The sequence below is a fragment of the Solea senegalensis genome, linkage group LG3 (assembly GCF_019176455.1).
Source record: "Solea senegalensis isolate Sse05_10M linkage group LG3, IFAPA_SoseM_1, whole genome shotgun sequence".
Taxonomy (NCBI): domain Eukaryota; kingdom Metazoa; phylum Chordata; class Actinopteri; order Pleuronectiformes; family Soleidae; genus Solea; species Solea senegalensis.
This window is the reverse complement of record NC_058023.1, coordinates 30,694,723-30,718,489: the sequence shown is the minus strand read 5'-3', so window position 1 is coordinate 30,718,489 and position 23,767 is coordinate 30,694,723. Positions and strand designations below refer to the sequence as shown.

General features: G+C 42.3%; 1 protein-coding gene across 2 annotated transcripts in view; it reads right to left on the bottom strand.

Moving 5' to 3' along the window:
• snd1 (staphylococcal nuclease and tudor domain containing 1) overlaps positions 1–23,767 on the bottom strand; it is a 166,751-nt gene that overhangs the window by 42,880 nt on the left and 100,104 nt on the right. For both annotated transcript variants that reach the window (XM_044022843.1, XM_044022842.1), the window contains exon 17: positions 18,320–18,508. In XM_044022843.1, the coding sequence (XP_043878778.1) occupies positions 18,320–18,508 (189 nt within the window). The remainder of the gene's footprint in view (positions 1–18,319; positions 18,509–23,767) is intronic.

The following is a 23,767-nucleotide window of genomic DNA, read 5'->3' as shown; positions in this document are numbered from 1 at the left end:
CGGCGGTGCCGTGTTCGTAGATGTGCGTGTGCGCAGGCACAGGTGGATGAAAACCGACAGATGATGGAACCCGCATGAGGAGCCAGAGAGAGAGAGGCTGAGGGCTGGTCTGATGTTTGAACACCGATTAAAGGAGGCAGTGTATGTGTGTGTGAGTGGAGGGAGAGACAAATTGCAAGTGAATGTACACATTACGGCAAATGCCAACAGTTTCAAAGAGAAGGCCCAAAAAAACGCAGTACTTCAAACAAATATGAAGGGTTTTGGTTTATTCATTAAACTGTTGAGAAACATGTTCAAAACTGTTTCTCAACTAAATAAAGTGGAGTTTTCTCCACTTTATTTTTACATTCACACCGAGAACATTACACAGGCCCCGTCTTTGATTACCAAGGTGCACTCAGAATAGAGAGCGCCTTGAAAAGAACACCATAATCCGCACTTGAAATCTTCACAATTCCTCATTAACCCGTCTACACACTTTGTGCTCGCGCACACGTAGAGCACCTGCTGATCTCTGATTCAAACGCACCGCGGTTACTTGTGTAACGCAGAAACAACAAATCTGTTGTAAATTAGGTGAAAAATACTGTAGATTGTAGTGTCTGCTCTTCTTACATAGGAACTTGCACGCTTTCATTGTTCATTCATTACCCAATCACATTGGGAGAATGATTTAAATCAATAGGAGCATGTTATTCATAAGAGTGCACTTTGTAAATCAATTTAGCCCCTATTATATCCCTGATGAATCCCCTTTAGAGAGAATGGTTCATTAATTCAATTGGGGCACATTTTTCTCTTTCAGTCTCTCTGTGCAAACAGAGGCTCAAATCTACACATGTGAATATAACGTGAACCCATTTACTAGTGATTTAATTCTGTTTCAGTGGTAGGTGAGTGAGTTTTGCTCAAGAAACACGACAACTCAAGAGATGGTACCAAAGATTTAAAAATCAACTTCCTGAAATCTCAAAATGATGATTTATTTTGACAATTGATTCATCGGTTTGAAGCTTTTTTCATGATTAAAAACAAGATTTCCGATTGTTTACGCTTCTTAAATGTGAGTATTTTTTTCATTTCTTCATTTAAGAAATCATTAAAAGTGAACAAAACAAGACATTGACAAACACCAATCAACACTTTGTATGGTTTTCTGATATTTTATGGACCAAATAATTAATTGACAGATTAATCGATTATGAAAATAATCGTTAGTTGCAGCTCTACTGCAAAGCATTGACATATCGTACAAAATGTAGCCCTGAAATTCAAATAACACATAGAAAACCTGCATTGGCATCACATTAACAGGAAAAAAGGCAGGTGAGGCATTAAAGGTGGATGACCTGGGATTTCCTGTTGTTAAATGATGTGGTCTATATCGACTCTAAGTCATTAGAGATGGCGATCGATCAACACGACGGACGGCTGCTTCATCGAGAGGCATTCTGTCACATCACCGAGGAGAAACCTGACGTTCAGTTCCAAAAGGTGACGCCTTCACATTTTTTGTTCAAACAAACGCCTCATTTAAATAGGTGGAGAACACATAAAAGGTCATTTATTCCCGTTTTTGAAATGAAATCAAATAAAGAATAATTGTGTTCACCTATCAAGGTCATAAGACTGTGGTGCAATTGAAGACAATTAAACCACGATCTTAGGGTCTTTACACTCAAAGTACGAGAGGAGTTTTTATTATAAAAGGGAGTAAAACACAAGTACAAGTGTACTATATCACTTGGTGAGTGATAACAATGACATAACTATGATAATTATTTTCACCATTAATCGAGTCATCGTTTGGTCCAGGAAATGTCAGAAAACGTTAAGATTTCTTTGCCATCTGGAGCAAAGCAATGAAGAAAATGTTCGCATTTAAGAGGCTGAAACAATCAGAAATCTTGTTTCAATCTACAAACCCATTAATCGATTAATCTAGGAATCGATTAATAATCGAGTAATTGTTTCAGCTCTAAATAGAATTGTTGCTTTTAAGCCACTATGACTGTGCCAGTGTAAGAAGTCGATTGACGTTAGACGCAGCACACGTTGACAGACGTGCTCATCAGGGCCCATTGACTGATTTATTAACAATAACGATCACAATGTTCAGAAGGTGACGACACCCTCACTGATACAACTGCCTATGCCACTAAAAGTCTGCAAGGTTAAGAGGGGGTTTGTTGATGGTATGTTAACCTCGTCTGTAGTGATGGGACAACGAAGAGGGGCGGGGAAAACAGAAGACAATGATTTACCGGACTCGGGCAGGACACGCTCCTCATCACTGCTTCCATGCAGTCCTCATATTCAGATATAACGCATGACCGTCTTGCATCGTAAAAAAATAAATAAATAAAAACGACCATGCACAGTAGGAAAAAAGAAATCACCCAAGCACAGTTGTGGCCTTGGGAAGCGACAGTGCAATAGCGGCATTGTTCCTGCCGCGGCGGACTAATACAACGCGGCTCTAATATGACGTCTGCAAGGCCAAACATGTGGACGTGGTAACAAAACACGTCGGCTGCACACACACCCGCGCGACAAGCTGTCAAAGCGGAAACCTACAACAGTGGTATATCACTGTTTATTACAAACAGCAATGTCGAGTCCCATGGGTTCCGTGATCTGCTGAGGTTTCCCTGCACATTACAGTATCAAGAGTTATTTACATTATTTACAAAACAATTTGAGCACGGGCAAGAATCCCGAGGAGTTGAGTCAGTGCCAGTATCTAAGCTTCAAGCTGTGATCAATATCTATATATATATATTTTTTTTTTTTTAAATCAATCACCGCTGGACTGCTTGCCAACAGAGAGGTCAGAGCAGAGGGTTTTAGGTTTCTTGATCCGCTGCCAGTAAAAGAAGCAGCTGCAGCAAAACTCGGGACTAAGTTTTAGACCAAAAGCAAAGCTAATATTTCAGTATTCTAACACATCGTAAGAAGCCCGAAAACACAATAGCTGCAAGGTAAATACTTTACAAACTTGATGAGATGCAGGCACTGTACGTTCAAACTGAGACGAAGGACTGTGTATATAAGATATAAGAAGTTCCTTTGAATGGAAGTCTATGGTAAATCACTTGATTTAGAATGTCAGTACATTTTTTTGAGGGCCCGAATTTAGATTTCTAGATTTCAGGTCTCTTCTTTCACAGAACACGATGTCAATATTATAAATTAAGTCCCAATTTATGTCAGGGTGTCAGCTGGGATTGGCACCAGTGCACCCCATGACCCTCGTGTGGAGGATAAAACAGTAGAAGATGAGTGAGAGTGAGTGATGTTCCAATTTATAGGAAGATGGGACAATGAATCACTTCAGATACGAGTGGACGCCAGTGATAGACAACTGGCGTCGTCAAAAAGGTGACATGTGTAAAACCTCAACATTGCATTGGTCAAAAACGCCAATCTCGATGAGTTCCAACTCTTACGCAACAGTTTGCACACTTGATTTCAACACTTGACCGCACTGTCCGGCTCCGGAACACAAATCAATCCTAATCTGCTCAGATAAGAATATTTAAAAAAAAATAAATAAAACGCATCTACGTTTGAGGCCAAACCACACTCGGGGGAGAGAGGGAATGCAGAAGAAGGATGGGGGGAATGAGTCTCTTGGATGTGGTTACTTAGCAGATAAATTATGCATTAAAACTGCACAGGTGGTGGGGGACAGGGGTTTTTTTTAGAGGACGAGGAGGAAGCCGAGCAGCTGGAGAATTCACAACAGAAACGGGGGAGAAAAAGAGTGAAGGGGGGACGGAGAAAAGCAGAGTTACACGCTAGCTTCATATCACGGCCGACAGATGTTCCGTCATCAAAGAAGGCGCCGAGCAAGTGGGCGAGGCGGCTCAACCCCGGCTTACATGGCGAACGTGACCCCCCTCCTTCCTTATGATGCTGTATGCACACAGTCCGGGGCTTAAAAAAGGACCTCAGGCTATCATGGTGGCGACTAAAGTGACACAAATTCACCCACTTAGACGTGTGTGTGTTTGGGTAGAAGGTGGGAGAAGGTCTGTCGGCAACAGGCGCCAGACCGAGATCGTTGGTGTAATATGTTCATGTGAGGGGCATGGCGTTACCATGGCAACAAGACACGTGGGTGCACATGCAACTGGGGTGACGCACGCTCACACAAACCTACACCTGTTCCGCGATCCTCATGGGTTCCATCCGACTCGGCTGGTATAGAGAACCAGACAATGGACAGTTCACACACACACACACACACACACCTTGTCCCTGGAGGCAGACGCCTCTGCTGCCAGGAACGACGTAGATGTGTATATGTTTGCACACGCGTGCCTCATGTCAGGTTTGTGTGTGTGTTTGTTGTCCAGCAACGAGTGTGTCCGTCTGTAGTCAACCCAGGCGAGATGTCATCACAGCCAAACGAGAGCAGTGCTGGGGAATAAGCGTGTAATTAAAGCCGACTAGCTGCAAGTGCAAGGGCACATGATGCAGACGCTCCGTCTTAAAATGGCGTCTTACGGACACGTGGAGAAAAGGAGGGAGAGACGGGAAAATAACTAAGCCGCGGCCAAAACAAACACTTTGTCTGATTGTTTATTATGATAACCTTGATAAAAGAAAAATGAGATGTGGTTACACAAAAAGAAGGAGGGCACTGGCCACATGAGAGCTTTGACTTACCATTCATTCGCTTGTCCTAAACTGATCTAGTAATTATAAGTATAATCTAACGGATGAGCTCACACGCTCCCTCACATTTGTTCCATGTTGATTCCAGCTGTTCTCATGACCTTGATGACAAATTGGCGAAGTTCTCTCTCTCTCTCTCTCTCTACACACGCCCACAAACCAAATACGCCCACAGCTCAACACCACGCACAACGAAAGAGGGATAAAATTAACAGCGAATGCGGAGCATTTTAGCCCACCCCCGTCCCTTCTGCTGTTCCTTTCATCCGTCCTCAAGAAGGTAGGTTTATCAACTCGAGTAGAGCGCGGTCTTTAAGAGCACGCTCTCCGTCTGATCACTGGAAAATGTAAAGAATAGAGAGACAAAGGAGTGGGTGTGAAGTAGAGTGATTAAGATATAGGACTACCTCGATGCTACAATGCATAAGTATGCAATAAAAAGCCAATTAATCAACTTTTTAATTACCAGGCCATTTTGTCCCTGATTGCCATAGTGTTGCCATGACAACTGGTTTCCCAGGATGGTGCTATTGCTCTATTTTTTCCCTCCACTAAGGACAACCGATCATACCTTTCACTCCATCGTCTTTTCACTCCTCCTGCTGCTTTCATCGTCGTTTTAAAAGCAGGGGGAAACCAATATGGGTATGAGGAGGAAGGAGCCAAGGAGGCAGGGAAGGAAAAGATGTTGGGGATTAAGGAAATGGAAAGAGATGCAGGATAACAGCGAGTGACAGAGAGGTTAATATGGATCTGGCCATGGTGAGGAACAGCGATGGAAAGCAAAAAAACAGGAGGGAGAACAAGGAGGGAAAGGAGGAAATTACGAAGGGGAGTTGTGAGGAGAGGAAATTTGACAATATTATAACCCATATTTCCATATTACACAGGCGGTTTATAAAATCAGTTAAAGGTGTGATGTTCTCAACATCTCAGTTTGAGAAACAACTCAGCGAAATAGCATATCAGTAGATGGGACTACCGTATGTTAGGCAAAAACTATATTCTAGTAAAATATAAGGGGGCTAAAGAGAAAAGTGTTAGGAAATTGAGGAAGGACGAGAGCCTGTTTATGTAACCGTCTCTCCCTAAGGCATGAGAGAGTAAAAAACACAGTCCCAATACTAACAGAGCGATCCAATTCTCTAGATGTAGAGAACTGGAGAGTAGGCGAGTCAGTCAGGACAGTAAGTAAAGCAACAGTGGACTGACCTAAATTACAGAGATTGCTGAAGTATTCTTTGTGAATCTTTGGATTTTGCAAAAAAAAAAACGTTTTCAAAAACTTTACATTCACATGCGAGTTTATATCCTCCAAACTACCACTGAAAATGCAATTTGTATGAACTTTAATAATCGCTTATTTTCAAGGTTGGTTTTCAAGAAGACATTACCAATATGACCCTGTCAGGAATCTGTTATAAATAGCAATAAAAGTGCTCTCAGTGTTCAGTGCAATTCATTCATCCAAACCGTTTGTGCCTGTAAAGAAAAAACCCAATTACAGGGGCCAAACCCTAAAGCGTGCAAGCAAAAATAAACAATGGCGATACATAAAAAGTATGAAAATAGTCAAATTGCAAGCCATTTTTTAATCTCTGGGTGGCAAAGCCGATGACATGATTAATGCCAACTGTCCGTCAAAATACTGTGATGATCAACCATGACAGAGTAACTCACAAACAAGAATCCAGTCTGTCAATCAAAGCAATTCGGTCCCTATCAATCCTACATCCATCTCTGCTGCATAGCATTCATCCATCTGTTCCTCCTTCCACAAGTCATCATGCTCCAAGGTTGGCAACCCATGAAAACGGGTTCCATCAATTTTCTATTAAGGCCTAGCATTTTTTCTTTTTAAGCCTAAAACCATGTGACACCACAAAGCGACGATGGGAAGCTTGCAGCACACCGGTGTTGTATAGCTTCACAACAACATATTTTATTCTGTCGGGGGCAGCGTGACGATCCCGAGGTTTTTATTTCGCGACAGCAAGAGGCCGCAGAAGACACTAAAATATAATTCTCAAAAATAAAACTTGAACTGACAGGTAGAGCCCTCCTCAGTTTCAGGAGAGACATGGTTCATCTCATCCCTGTGTGTGAGACACATAACCGGGGCCTGCAAACAAGAATTTAGTGCTTTGATACCTAGTAACTGCTTTCAGTGTCTACTCCATCAGGATTCCACTGTGAGACAAATAAGTGGGCGGAAAAAAAGTGTCATTCAGACAAACAACGGGGACCAAAACCGCTTTTGGGTGCTCCGGTTAGAAGGCACACTTCAAAAGAAGGACCCAATAAAAAGACCAGAAGGCAGGGACGAAAGAAAGATTGTATCAATGAAACAATTCACTTTGCATTCTCCTCACACTGAGAACACATTAGAGAGCATGAGAGCTAAGGGTAATAAAGTGAATGTCTAATTCAGGATCTTAGATTGGGAATAAGGGAGGCCCAAAACAAAGTGGAATGTGGAAAGTAGGAGAAGTTGAATTAAAAGCAAAGGAGAAAGGTGTGGATTACACTGTGCAGGTACGGAGACAATGAATGAGAAAAAACAATGGGGCAGTGAGAGGAAGCAGAGCAATGAAACTCATCATGAAGCAAACGAAGGGGAAGAATATGCAAATGCTGATTGGGCATTAGCATCCGCACCGGCTACGAGCTGCTTCTCATTCTGTCTGCAGGTAAAGTGACATGAGCGGCCTCAACCGAGGCAAGGCGAGCAGGACCTGCACAACAGCAGCAGCAGCAGCAGCAGCAGCAGCAGCAATAACACTCATTATAATAACAGCTATTTGGGAAGGTTAAAGGTGTCAGAAGCAACTAGCCCATGTCAAAGCCCTTTCAGTTGACACTGCCTAATTTTAATAGCTCAGAACTAATAAAAACCGCATTTCATTAAATGAGGAAAAAGTTTGAAGGTCTCAACCACTGGAGACAACATTTAAATGGCGCCCTGAAGAAACAAATATTTAGCATTGCACTACACAGCAGAGACAAGCACACGGCGCAGGGAGGAGGGAGGGAAGAAAAGGTGGGGTATTTCACTGCCGACCCATATTAAATGGAGTTAAGTGTGGCTCCGAGCAGGGGCCCTAAAAATGTCAAAGTGTGTGCAAATGACTGTAACTTGCATTTCTGATTTTAAGTGCACACACGGCTCGTGTGCCACTGCTTCCTTTCTCTCTCTCTCTGATTACACAGGGATGATTAGAGAAGAGCCTTGAAGGGGGAAGCAGAGAGGGATGAAATGTTTTCACAGCATCTGCTTGATGACTCCAAAACCACATAAATGTCAGTTATCTCGTGGAGGAAAATGTCATCACTGCTTTTAGCCATAATGGATCTTCACATGACTGGTGCGGCTCGCGCATCATGACCGGAATGTCTATGAGCGAAGCGGCAAGGTCACGGGAATGTCACCGGTGCAAGCTCATTCTAATAAAAGCTGCAGTGTCTCTCTTTAGTCTCCATGACAAGAATCTATGGAACAATATGTGTACGCTGCATCCTAAGCCAAGCTAAACCTTAGGTTGGCTTTCCACTACAAAAAAAAAAGTACCTACTCGTGGGTACGGCTGCATGAAACTGCCGTGACTTTGTTCACACCCACAGTGACTAGTGACTTGTAAAGCAGTTGTTTTCAGTGCAACTGAATCAGTTCATTAGAACTATTTGTTCAGACTGAAATACACCAGACTCCTCTGTTAAATATTGAGATTTTCCCATGTTAAGTCTTTTTAACTGAGCTGCAGTTCGCCATTGTTTGGCTTGATTCTTGTGCCGGACATCTCTTCCTGTGACGCCACTCTGTACAGTCGTACAGTGGTACACATAGTGCCAGGTACTAAAAAAAAGTAGGTAGTATGCAACTTAAAGATATGTATTTAAGGGTATTCTAAGAGCAAGATTTTCAAAGATAAGTAGCTTAAAAAAAAGGTGACAAGGCTATGATAGGATTTAAGTCAAATTCCATAATTCTGCATCAGTTAGTGGCCACGACAGAAGGTCTGAATAATTAAGTATCTGTACTGTGACCATCACATACTGTACTTTTGGCCAGAAGATCCAGAAGTTTTACAGCCTGTTTTTTGTATACGCGTTTTAGCAAAGGTAAAAAGGACACAGCCACCACCACCACTCCGTCCTCAGCAAACCAAGTGGGAAAGTGTCTCCTTACAGCGTCCAAATTAGAGAACAAATACTCTGCCAGCCAAACTCCTGTGAGTGCATGTCCTTCACACTCACTTTCATCAGCAGAGATTGGGGAAAAATTGGGGCAGAGAATGAGGAGGAGGAGGAGGAGGAGGAGAGAGAGAGAGAAAAACAAGGAGGGAAAGCCTCAAGATGAAAGAAGAAGAGAGGGATGAAGAAACACAGGCATGACAGACCTGAGGGTTTGTGTTTTTCTATCGAGGGTGGCATGTGTTCATCAGCCATATTGCAACATACAATGTCATATCACATTATTTACTCTGCCAACGTTTCACCTCCTCTCACTCTTTTCAGCCCTCAGCCCTTCATACCAGGAGCAGAGATGGGGGTGCGGGAGGTGAGGCGGAGGGACTGACTGAGTTATTTCTGCACTGATGAACCAGAGGCAGCCGCAAACCTGCCCCTGTGGACCTCTGCTAAGAGCCTACAAGAATCCTGTGCATGACTGGAGAAGACGGAGCACGTACAAACACACATGCAGGATCATATATGTAACAATAAAGGAGTGGCACATAGACAAATGAACACACAGTTCATGCTGACAGAAAATGCCGCACTGAAGAAAAAGGCCGACTTCCTGTTTATATGCTTCATCAAGTAGAAGGTTTCACGACTGTGAGTGTGACCAGCTCCTTGGGATTGTCCTTGTGTCCTTGTGGCTGGATGCATTTTTCAGAGGACATTTTCAAAGTCAGCAAGTTGCGATCTTGCAACTCATGTAAATGTATAATTCAGCGCGCAAGAAGACGAGACTGCTGAGACGAGACTCGCTTCGACGAGCGGTTTTCTAAGTTTCTTGCTCATCAAAACATGTTTTGCACGTGTCACTCTGCTGATGAACGCCTCCCACATGACACCGACGCGGCAGTCCTGGTCTGATTAAAGATGAAGATAAAGATAGAAGGGAGTGTTTGTGTGTGTGTGTGTGTATTCATAAGAGTGCAAATGGAGCAGACAGACTGCTAAATTTGCAGCTTGGAACTGGGGGGGGAAAGGGAGGATGAAGACAGACCGAGAGGAAACTGGGAGCTGGGGTGTAAATAAAACACACATCGCTGGGTCCAATGATCTCTTTTCCCCCCGTCTTCCTGCCTCGGGACATTGAGGGTCCAGCTTGCCGTCTACAGGGGGAAGAGTGTCCCCAGAGAGCACCACGCATGTCTGTGTCTGAGGCTGCACTCTTGGAGTGCACATGCTCAGAGTGTGTTTGAGTAAGCAGGAAAGAGACGGTGAGAGTATGGTGTGCGCACATGTGGCGCCTCCCTCCATCTGCAAGCAAGTTTGTGTGTGTGCGTGCATGTGTGCGTGTAGATGTGTACACGCTGCACTGAGAATCATATTATGTAATCTTTCAGCCATATGAAAAAGCCTACATCAGCTCTTTGCTTTTGTGGGGTCGGTGGTTCATTTGTGCACACATGCTCAGAGGAAAGACGACGGCAGGAGAAGACACACACACACACACACACTATGGGTAGTAAACAAACAGGACGGAAATGCGACACGGACACACAAGAGTGTGTGCTCTATACTGGACCGTGTGATCCTCTCCATCTTTTCCCAGAGATGTGAGGTCTTAACACGGGTCACCTCTCCCATTGTGGCCACCTGCAGGCAATAAAGTCTCCTTGCTGTGAGCCTGCTGTGAGTCCTCTCTTGCCAACAAACCCTGCAACCATTATCCTGCTCGTGTATTGAGACATTCTGGCAAAGGGCCCAAGCAGTCTCTCGGTGAATATGTTTATTTCAGCGTGGGACAGGGGTCTCCTGTGCCACTCACCTTAAAAGGTGACGTGCCATCAACTGGAGTTTTATTGTGGCGCCATTGCTCGGCACTAATAAAGTCTCCTTTAAGTCACATTCGTTCTTAAAGCTCTGTCACGTACTGTTTACAAGGGTTTATTGGCAGAAACTTAACAGCGTATAATTGCTCTAAAATAAAAATCTCCGAGTCAATGAATAAACCCTTTGCATATACTGCTCAACGGAAGCTCCCATCTTTGAGCAGCTTTAAATATACTAGCATAGGATTTTACTTCCAATTAACAACTACGATTACGATTTTATATTTATTATGAATTTATAATGCCGATCTCTTGTGCTGTACTTTATGAAACCGATGCAAGCTAATAATCCTGCTGTGGCATCGCAGTGGAGCAAAAACAGTTCAGGTGCTCCAGGCACATTCATTAGACTGCAACTGATATTTTTTCTAAGAATATCTGTTGGCGTGTGCTGCAGAGAGATTGCACAGTGCTAGGTTCTGGTTTATTATGTTATTTCATCATCAGATGAATCAGATTATTATCATCATCAGTAGTGGTAGTGGTGGTAAATTGTGAAGAAGAAGAAAAAGAAAGAAAAACAAGGCTGATTTGGCCTCAGTGGGCAGAGAGAGGACTGCTGCAAGCATGAGTCAACTGTGATGTCCTACTCACAGTTACAACATTGTGTTCCAAAGAGCCAAAAACACCAGTGCTAATTTTAGTCGCGATTGCTGATTGTGCGGCACTATGTAATACTGTGGATGATATATGCAGAACACAAGCAAGACTAGCATTGATATGGCAACGGGTGAGGTGATGTACTGTGACTTTTGGCACGGTCTTAGCCGTTCATCTCCCAGGGGGCAAAAAATAATGCAAATCACCGCTGACATAATCGTTCGCCTGATGCTCCATCTTTAAAACGGCAGAGGAAAAATGCTGCGACCGGCACAGTTTCATTCACCCCATTACTTTCCTTGGATTTGAAAGGACGTTTGCTTGCGCACACACACACATTATTACATATTCTTTTAAAACGGTCAGGTAAAGCAACCAGGTTTACTGGACAGGAAGATTTAACATTAAAAGACACACAAAAGATATTGTTCAACCCAGGAATTTATAGGTACAAAAACTGAATACCTTTCGAATGTTGCAGCCCTAAATATCAGAGCAAAATAGATTAAAAATTAAAAACAAGCCCTCCGCTTCTTCAGCTTCCTAATTTTGAATGTTTTCTGATTTCTTTGCTACGTGGAACAAAAATAAATAAAACTGAATTAATTTTAATTTGCGGACATAAAAAGAGAAAAAAACAATCAATATATTCTCTTTTTTGTTTCATCGTTAAGATAATCAACAGATGAACTGATTATGAAAATAATCAGTAGCTGCAGTCCTTGTGTGAGCAGCCCTTATTCATTTAGTCACAATAATTAAGGGAAGTATGTGACTGTTTAAAGTCTATAATTACAGGCCGCTTCACTCAAGGAAAAACTGGAACTGACCAAAAAGGAGAGCCAAACTCAAAACCAGTGTTGGCAGAGGTCCATATTTTACTAAATTAAGATGAGAGAGTGTGCTGGACTTGGCACTGAATAATGAGACAAAGTGCCTTTTCCCTTTTATTTAGAGCTGCTCCACACAAAGCCTCCCAACAAACTGCTCTGAAACTGTTCCAAAAAGCAATTGAGAAAATGCAAACAAGCTGTGCGTTGCTCCCGCGACGCCGAGAACCGAACCAAACCAAAGCCGCGAGGATACAGTGGATGATACTAAATAATGCTTCCTCTCTAATATGTCATTACGCATCGAGTACAAATTTAAAACTACAGGGGACTGACGGAATAATGTCCGCACTATAGAGGATCAGTGCACACTGACAAATTTCAGTATGTGAGAGCAAATATTTGGTGATGCAAGATCAGTGGGTGGCAGTGATTTATCCTGTAGCTGAAAGCAGCAGAAAAAGATGCAGAGGAAGAGACTCGAGTACACAATGAGTAAGTGCAACGGTGAGCTAAAAGCTGTCACCACTGTGGTTGCACAAGTCAACACCTGCAGGTACTGTTGACAACCATTGCTAATGGCCCTTGTCCACCCAGCTCGCCTCGCCACGGCACAGTTTACGTTGGTTATCCACTACAAAATAGAGTGCCTGCTCAACGTGGGCGGAGTCATCACTGCACGGCTGCATGAAACTGCCGTGACTTTGTTTAACACAGGACACACAAACGAGTAACTCGAGACTAGTAACTGAATCATTAGAATCAGTTCATTAAAACTATTCGTTCACTACTTCCTCCGTGATCGTAGCACAGACTCCATCTGACACAGTCACTGGACTGAAATACAGTGATCAGCAGTGCTGTTGCTAAATACACCAGACTCCTCTGTTAAATATTGAGATTTTAGACATTTCCCTGGTAATTGGAGATTAAAACCACGTTTGTAGGCATCGCTCGGCTTGATTCTCGTGTCGGACGTCTCTTCCTGTGACGTCACGCATAGTACCGCCTCAGCTCGCTTGGAACCTCGCCAGCGGTACTACGTTAGTGGGAACACAAAATAACCGCGCCGTGCCGAGACGAGCCGGTGGAAACACAGCATAAGTTACAGGTCCCTTTAACTGCGACATACCGACTCAAATGCAAATGGTGCCCAATGGTTCTGGTTCCCCAGAATTATTCAGGCACAAACTAAAACCAACAATTGGGTTTGTCTAAAAAGAAAAGAATTGGACACGCATACAGTGTTAAATTCACTTCACTCGAAGCATGCATAGATGAGCTACTTTAACATTAATCCCTGGCAGTTTTGTGTGATACTGTCTGATAACTGCCACAGGTTATTTCACCACGAGGAGGCCAAGAATAATGGGGGAGGGAAAGAAGAAGAAGAAAAAGATTGCAACCCTGAAAGCATTGCAATGGCTTCAGGGCTTAAGGAAGCACTGAGCATGATATTAATAGAAAATAGACCTTCACCCATGGAAACCAAGCAAGGCTGCTCGTAAGTAACTGTACAGAGACCACAGAAGACTGGGACTCAACATGCTACACGTTGGGCTGCAACAAACCAATGAATCAATTGTCATAATATTTGACAATTCATTTAGGAATCGACTATTCGTTGCAGCCCTAGCTACAGCAGACGCACAACAGAAATCGGTTCCTCATTCAATAAATCATGTTTCTTGTTGACTCTACATTTACTGAATGAAACATACAACACCATGTAGATAGTCATAGAAATCCTAAAATGGCAACGGAACAAAATGCTACCCATAGCTACGCCTTGAGAAAGAACCAGGGGTTAACTTACTCCAGCACAAGCCTATTAGCTTCGCTAAAAGCCCAATTACCTTGATTCATCCACAGCATGTTCCTGTTTAGCCAGGTGTGTGATGTGCCGACTGCTGAGAAAGCACAGATTTGATGGGTGGATGGGGAGATGGAGCTTTTTTGCAAACTTTGAAAAACAGTAAGAAATCACAGATAAAGAGGGTGGGGGGTGTGGGACTGCCAAATTGTTGTCCTCAAGCCACTTGAGGAGCATGACCCGGAGGTAGCCGGATAGTACAATGTGCCATTACAGCAGGACATGCTTACAATGCTAGTCAGTCTGCCACGGCAATCAAAGTGCTATGATTTGCTTCCTGGTACAAAAACAGTCGGTCTGAGTCACATAATAATGCACATTGTGAAAGAACAATTGTATCGGCTGGACTTGCAACTCTGGTTTCCAATCCCAAAAAAAGAGAACGCTGAAACAAGATTATGTACTTCAATCAGACTCTGCCAAGGACATGTCAACAAGCTCAATGTCAAAATGATTGTGCTTCAAGTGCTTTGACGAATGGTGTTGATTGACAGGTCAAGTATGAGGAAAGGCAGCACCGGATTCTGAATTTACGCTTCAAGGGGATCCGATGCTTTCTCTTTCTAAAGAAGTGATGTAGGTGTCCTGCTCACGGTGACCACAGACCATTCAAAAAACACACAGCAGATTAAACTACGACACAGGGCATTTGACAAGAGATTAATCCAGTTAATAAGAAAGGATTCCCAGATGATTAGTTGAAGGAGGATGAAAGAAAATAGAGGAGGAACAAGTGAAGACAGTGAGCATACGGATGCAGGAAGAGATTAAAATAAAGACCGCTCTGTGAAGAGGGCTGAGCGGAATTGAAGGAAAGGGGCGGGAAATGATGAAAGGAGTCCCGTGACATGAAATATCTTTAACACGGACTGTCATATCATCTTTTGTTCTTTCTTTCTCTACTTCCCCTATTTTCCATCTTCCTGTCTCCACTCAAAGACCCATTGGAGTGCATTAATCTCCTTCAAGGTTGGGTAATCACAGCAAGAGAAGAAAACGAACTTGCTCAACAGAAAGCACTCTGTTTATTATTGAGGGCCGACTGGTGAATTACCTCTTCAGAATTAACCCCACAACAATTACTAGTATGTTTCTTTCCTCTTGACACAACTAAGCTGCTGTTTAGTTTTTGCTTGTTTCTTCTGTTGTTGTTTTTTTAAACCGACTCATGTCTGACTTTATTATAAAAACATAATCAAATAGCACTCAGTTCTGGAGAGTGTGTTTTTTGGAAGCCGACTTGTAAAGAAACATGTGCACATATATTTCCGTTCCATTGGCCCAACTCTTCATTTTCAAAGTATTTTATTTAATGCTTTGTTTTTGAGTTGGGGGAAAATCCCTTGAGCCTCGCTCAAATATTGACAAATCACACCACTTGGGCTTCAGGGAACTTCACTGAGAGATGCAGCCAATGTCTCTCCAGTCAAAATCTCTGCTCCCAATCCACTTTGAAACAAACTGCTGCTATCTTGTCAAATTTATTTCTCTCATCTGAAGCATGGGAATACTGGAGCATCATATGAATAGCTGCAATGAGCTGTCTCATATTACCGTGACAGACTGCACTGTTTTTGCAACAACTCTTGTTTACGGAGATGCCTGGTAAGCAAGAATTAGTTTCTCTACCCCGAGGAGGATCCAAATATTCACAAGAATATGTTGCAGGAGATTTAAGAGGGCATGAGCATTGCTTGGCAACAACAGACGTGGTGTTAAGACAAGGCAAAATAAGTTGATACAGTGTCCCTTGTCTGTGTTCAAGCTGAAGCGAGCAAATGTTTAACATTGAAAACATGACAACGGTTTCTGGACAGGGCGACACGCTTTAGAGGGATTTATGTAAACAAAAGCTTAGCCATAAATAAACACAATGGCAAGCAGAATTAGGAATAAGCTCAAGCCAACATCTCGAGTCTTCTGTGTGTAGAGAATTAGATTTGCTGCGAGGAAAGTTTCAAGAGATGCTGATACACAAGATCAAAATATGCTGAGCTCTAGAAAAGGCTCTTTTCTAAGCCCTTTGGAAAGCTCCATTTAGAACACAATCACTTTGTCCCATTGGCCTCATTGTAGCAAAATATTCACTCAAGTCACTCGAACTAAGCAGTTTTGGTTCAGGATACTACTCCAGCAAGCCCCCAACCAGCCTTGTTGTCCCCGGGTCCCTGGTGGACCACCAACGCAGAGTTGTCTTTAATGACCGCGTCCTATGAGCTTAGTTCATTACTACATTGTTTTCCTGTAGTGAGGCCTGACACAGCAGAGCCACTGATGTCTTTCATATCCATAGCCATGGGGACAGTACGGCGAGGGCACTGAGAAAAAGGAAGAGAGAAGAGAGGGGAGGGAGATGGAGGGGGAGATGCAATCTGCCCTACCTAGCCTCAGCCTACACACAGACCAAGACAAGCTACGACTTCAAAAAGGAAAGACGGGAGGAAAAAAAGCCAAGCTATCAGCTTTTCTCGAGATGGTCTCTATGGGTTAATTAGCACAGCAAGTCCCACATCATCTGCCTTCAATTTGCAGAGGTTCTCATCAATGCACACGGACCGAGCCACACATCCACACATGCAATCAAATCAGGCCTGTGTTGATTTATAAAGCGGTGCATGTGGCAAACTAACATTATCATTGTCGTCCGTCTTTCTTTTCATCCCCAACTGCACTCAGGTTAGCTCAAGTCAAAACCTCAAGGTGAAAGTCAGTCTCAACACTGCAAAGAGGGTTGGAAGCTGGTGGTGAAATCAAAAGTGTCAGGGAATGTGGCATCTTGCTGGAGTTTAATTTGACATGGCAGGGTCTGTGTGCTCACATTGCTGGCAGAATTGTTCCCGACAAAAGGTTCACCTGCGCACCACTTCTGCAAAATCTCCAGCTCTCTCTCTATCACAATTTTGAGACATAGATGGAGAGTATCTCTAAAACAAAAAGGGTGGCAAAAGACAGACAAGCAAGAAAGATGAGTGGGAACATCCTGACTCTGAAGATGATAGATTCAGAGAAGGGGGGAAAAAAACACAGTTGCTTCTTTACTCCAGCAATACATCACTTTTATACGCGGAGATGAGGCATCTGTGACTCCTTAAGGACTCAAATATGTAGGAGTGACTGAAGGAGAGAGAGTTCCAGTGAAGGGGAGAGGGTGAAAGAAACAACAAAGATGGAGAGAAAGAGGACAATGGTGACAGCTGGCCGAGTGCTTCATGCATCTGGCAGGGGTTGAGTAGTGGAGCCTTAATAAAAATACAGGGCAAGATCAGGATCAGTGTGAGAGAAGCCGCCATCCATCAAATGATTCCCATTGAGGAACAAAAGCTTCAGTGATAGCTGCAGATATGTGGCTTTCCACTGACCCAGATAGAGCCTTTTCACAATAACGCAGCTTTAACTACAAGTACTAACTAAAAACTATTTAACTTGGTGTCATGTCTCGTCATCACAAGGGGCATCGCGCTGGAACTTCCAAAGGGAACGGTTCTATTTTTATATCTTTATTAATGAACATGTTATTTCTTTACTAATGGAAAGGTCATGGCTCCACCTGTCCTCATTGACTGCCAAGCTGTTAAGGGGGGGTGGGCTTCGTCTTTCACAAGGACAACGTGTGAATAATAAAGTTGCTGTTGAGAAAAGAGTTGAGTGTTTCCAAAAGAATCATCTGGACGTCGACTTATGAAAGAATATCTTTGAGTACTCCGTTATCAGATCAAACAGCTTTTTTAATTATTTCCTAACACCTCTAATAATGAACTTAAGAGGTACCAATGTTGACGGTGTTAGAGAAGGCTGATCAAGTGGCTTAAATCGGACGGAATGTACCATCAGCCAAACCTTTAATCCTGATGAGGTGAGCCAGCCTAATGGTTTCAATGACACATTTGCTGTATCCAATACTATCAGACCTGGTTGAGGAGGTGTTTGTGTATATAGCAGCAGCACAAGGGCAAGTGGAGGCAAGAAGAATTTATCCTGTCAAACTGCTTAATGGTTGTTTTTTGAACAATATCATTTTTTACAATCTCACTTCACTAAGCTGCCGAGTGTGATGTGCGCAGCTAATATGATTAATTAGCATTGTGTCAACTTACTTGACAGTGGTTTGAACCAAACAGACATTTGTTTAAATGCACACAACTAGTTTCATTGAGATCCCATGCTAGTTTTTAATGACCCCTTCAAAGTGCCCTCTTTTGTCAGTTGGGAATAATCCTCTTACAGTTGGCGAAACTCTTTGTAAGCATCATTCATGGGGACCCTACCTTTTCTTTCCTCTGCCGGCATCCCTCCTCTGCTGAGACCAGGGTTTTGTAGTAGGCGCTGCGCTCCGCTGTGAAGTGGACCTTGGAGAGAGCGTTTTCCACCAGCGCCACAGACAGGTTCAAACCCTCAATGTGCAGCCAGCCAATGAAGTTCCCTGCTTTGTCCATGCTTTCCACTTCAACTTCCACCTGGAACAGAAGAATAGAGGAGAAGAAGAAAAGAAGGCCTGGTTATTGTTCTGAATCCAAGATTGGGCTTTGGATTCTTTAACAGGGGTGCAGTGAATGGAGTCCTCTGATAATCCACCACTGTTCTTAAACAGACATCAATCGATTCCTGTGAGCTCTCGGTTGATAAGGTGGCACACACTGACATCCTGTTTAATCCCTTTCTATATACATTTCCTTTAATGTCGCTGCAGATACAGATGGCGACATGAACACCCAGCAGTATCGCTGACGTCGTCAATAAGGCGCCATTGTAAATAAACTAGTGTCTGCAAAAAACAGTACGCTTTAAAATGCATTGGGTATGCACTTCAAACTAATTAAGACTCTAAATATTGTCATATACTTTTTTTGTAATTTAAGCCATTTGCAATTAGTGACAGCTAAGTTACAATTTTCTTAAAAGTTAACAAATGAGGGCACTGAAAAAGCCAACTGTGCTGACAAAGGAGGATGAAAAAAAAAATCTAACAATATTGCCCACGATGGACTGTAACCAAATTCTGCCTATTCAGGCTAATTATCTATTCATTGCATTTTGTTTCATAAGTGATGGACGACCAGGGGAAAGAAAGAAGGGGAAAAAAATCAATTGATTTTATCCTACTCTAACGCTGCAGTCAGCGAGAAATTGAGAGGGCAGGTGTGTTGAAGAGATAGGGAGAAGTCAAGCGATTAAGACTCTGGCTGCTTAGCCCCGTAGCCACAAGGGAAATCTGAGGGAGATTAAGTTTGTAAACTGCTCTGCCTTGTTCTCGGCGAAAGTTGAAAGCTTTTATTAACAATGAATAATCTGCTCTATTATTAAGGACACAAATTTGACAATCTGTGCACATGAACTGTAGTTGTGACACAGCTCCAAAAGTCTGACGGCATGTATAATTACACTTTCTGGACGCAGTTTCTATTTGGTTAAATAACAATATATATATATATATATATACACATATATACACATATATATATACACATATATATATATATATACATATATACATATATACACATATATAAACACATATACATATATACACATATATATATATATATATATATATATATACATATATATATATATATACATATACATATGTTACTATACTCATCTTTAACGTATAAAAAGTATCCATAGAGACAACAAGCAGCAAGGACAGAAGGACAGAGCCAACACAGATCAAGACCTTGATACCAACCAAGTTCACTATAATCTCCTTTCTCTTCATCTCCACCATCTCAGATACTCATCCCCCCTTCTTTTTTTTATCTCCCTTTGTCTTTAAGTGCGGCAGCATAGGTCACTGGAACACGTCTGGTCCTCCACGCGTCCAAATGTCACAAGCTTAAGCGGGCGAGTGCTAGAATTGTGTCTAGAATTGACAGATCCAACTTAACTGTTGCCAACTGCCACTGAAGCAGTGATATGCGAAACTGAAACTGCTTCAAAAAAAAACTCTGAAAAATTAAAGCACGACAGAAAAAAATTACAAACTCCAGTCGCTGATTTTCTTCCGAGCAAGAATCTGTTTTTACAAAGTGTGACAGGAAATTTGGCTTACTTTGTACAAAAGGATTCTTGTATTAGTACTATAACAATGGCCTTATACTTGGAACGGTAACTCTAAGAAATATTAATGTCTTCAAAATACAGTGATTAAGGGCCCCCTATATCAAATACAAGGCACTAAGATGTGATCGTCGTTCAAAAGCAGCAAATAACCCACTCAAAATTCACTATTGCTGATTTAAAAACCAAAAACACACTTATTTCAAGATCCCTTGAGGGAAGTACAATACTACAGATGTACCGACAAGTCAAATCACGTCATGTTTTCATCACATTAAGGGATGAAAACTGAGATTAAATGACTAAATGATTAAATGAGCAGACGTGTGCTACTATCGTGTTTCAACCATGAAAAAGCTTCAAACCAAGTTATATAGTGCAACTTCTTCTGTGCTCTTTTCAACAGAGGTAACAACTACAAACAGGGCTACCACAGAACGTCAGTAATCGCTCTGAACTAGACCTACATAACGTGACCTGATTGACGAGCGGCATCAAAGTCAACAAGCAACAATTATTCAGGCTAAATGTGGGCACCAAACTGTGAAATACACAACACGCGGAATTTCCTGTACGCCCCGAGCAGATGTAATAATTGTAACTTCATAAGCACAAACATTTAGCTTAATTGTGTATACTGACAAATTACTTCTAAGGTCATTACAATGAAAGGGCCGTAAGTAGCTGTGTGCAGAAGATATAATTAGATTCTACATTTGGTGAATCAGCAGAAAACCAATCGTGTGTGTGTGTAGTAAGTGCTGTCCTTGTGGCGATAATATCACACCAAGCATTAAGTCAAAAAATATGGTGCAAGTGACTTATGAACAATGGATAACAATGACCTTGATTGCTAAATAATAAGAAAACTGGCATTTCATTGTGGGGAAAAGAAAGAAGCTAATGAAGAAGAGAGGTCATCTGTGAAATTAACACATTCATTTAGAAAAAGAAGTGTAGAGGCCCAATTTGTCCATTGGCAGAATAAGATTATCTCAAAGACACAGACTAATACTACAGTGTTTGTACAATTTGTTGCAATCAATAACACACAATAATGGACTGATCTAGAGCTACAATCTGTCCATTATTTACTCGATTAATCGATTAATCGTTTGGTCCATAAAATGTCGAAAAACGTGTTCGATCAGTGTCTGTCAAACCTGGAAATGACGACGTTTGCAAATGTTTTGTCCACAAACCATAATGATTTCTTTGTTTATATGGAGCAAAGAAATTAAGCAAATATTCACATTTAAGAAGCTAAAACAATCAAAAATCTTGTTTTAATCATTAAATAAGCCTCAAACCCTAATTGTTTCAGCCCTAGACTGATCACAGCTCATTTATCCAGTGATCAGTCGTTCCCTGTAATAATATATGTCCCTTTCTTGACACTATGCTTTTGGATTGGTTTATCCATTTGGTAAATCTGGAAAGATTGTGCCCAAAATGAGTCTTCTAAGTTGTTCTACGTCAGCTTTTCCATGCTTTTACATTGAGAACTTCATCTTAGTTTTTGAACATTTGACATTTTTGACTGAATGATTACACTCGGTAGATTTATGATGAAAACGATGCTCACTTATTCAACTCAACAATTATTGTAACCACTGAATCGCTAGTTTGCTGCAGCATCATTTAGCTAGCACGCAGACAGTGCCGGTGCCAGAGCTCAGTAGCATGATCTAACTACACATCAGACATCTATGAATAGACAAAAAATGGAATATTCGATCTTCCGTTTTAAGTAAATAGTTTTGGTCACAATGTGGCAAGGACAGGCGAGGCACTGTGGAAACTGCTTTGAGTGGAGCCCAGATGGTTCCCAGCGGAGGACTCCTTCGAGCCAAGATGGCTCCCGCCGGAACACAAATGGGCTCTGGTAATCTCATAAATGCTGGGATTGTGTCGACACAGTGGACGGAAAAGAGGGGAAAAAAGGCAAAAAAAAAAAATCCCCACACACACACACAAACCCCACACGTGTGTACATGCAAGCATGTGCAGTAATTCACAAGCACAAAAGACAAAGCCATTTGGTGCCACTGAAGTGAAACCTGGCCCGAGGGCATGTTTTAAAACTGCAGCAGATTTAATTCACTTAACTGTTTGAAATGGGGTTGGGGGGATAAAAAAAAACTACAAAAGACAGTGGTAGGCGACACGTCATGTCAGAGCCGCACCAAGGACAATAAAAGAACACAGCGGGGTTGGCATTTTGAAGAATTGCCAGGCAACAGGAATTCCTGTTTATCACCAAAGCTAAAGAAAACTATTTTTTTGAAAACCTGGAGGGTGAAAAAGCAAATGCATTAATGCCAAAGGTTACAATGACCAGGGTGTGCTCACTTTCTGTCCAGGTCGTTTAAAACCCCATAAGGTAATACCTGGCGCTCAGGTCTGAAACTCATTTCAAGTATTGCCTCAAGCGTTTATTACTGCATGTATGTACTGTGGTTTATCTCACCCGGAAAAGGCAGGCTATATCCATAATGCACCGGACAAAGGGGAATTAATGTGTCAGTCAGTGCTTTCAATCATTGCAGACAGCAACTCTGCCACGACTAAAATCTGAGTTTTACTGCGCATTACAATTACTCAAATCACTATTGACGTCTGCAGGAGTCAAATTGTCAGATGCGGTCGAAAAAAGATAGTTTAACATACAAAAGCTTTTGTTTGGTGTGAACCTCACGGCTGCTGGGTACATATAGTGAGGTGGTGTTTGTATGTGCTCGTCAAAAAGCGCTCTGTAATGTGCAGATGTAAGCAGCGAACACCGGGGGGGAAACAGAGTGGCAGGCAGAGACGTTTTGGCACGTCTTCATTCATTCTCATTAAGGTATTCTGCAAGATTCTGCACCTTTGTGTGTATTTGAGTGTTAAGACTGGAGTCTGAGACAACGAACAGCAGCAGACGGACAGAGCCAGAGATGAAGTAAAAGTTATTAACGAGGGGAAAAGACAAATCTACAGCCTTTTGCTCATCCAGCAGAATAATGGCGTGTTTCCACCGACTCTCCTCGCCTCTGCACGTTGCGTTTCCACAAGCACAGTACCTGGTACTTTTAGCTATTTTAACGTAGCTATTTTGTCGCGTGTAAAACAAAGTCACGGCAGTTTCAACCGTTGAGTAGGTGCTATTTTTGTAGTGGAAAACCAACCTAAACTGTGTCGTGCCGTGGCGAGCCGGGGCCATAAGACTTATCAAGCTGAGCCTTGGAGAAGAGTGAAGGTGTGTCGTGTGTGTGTGATTGGGGTAAAGAGATCAAAACTCTTCTGAGCGACGAGTGATCCTAAGCCCTCCTTTGCTTGTGGTGCAAAGTGTGAAGACAAAAAAAGTGAGAGAGTAATCAGATAATCTCTCCACCTTAATTCATATTCCTAACCTTCCCTATTCACTTAAAGAAAATCAATGGCTCTAAACACTGGATTCAGAGCCATGAATGTCACACGGAGAGGATCGGCTCGTCCTTTAAATGGGGACATGTGGATTTCAGTGGAAAAAAGCCGAGCATCGACTGGTCAGCATCACTGTTTTAAGGCCAGTCTTGCATGAAAAGTCCATTTGGATGTATGAGCAGTCCATCATTCTCTCTCGCCACACATGCTGCGTTACATGGATCATTTTTCTGCACGGACACACAGCGTTC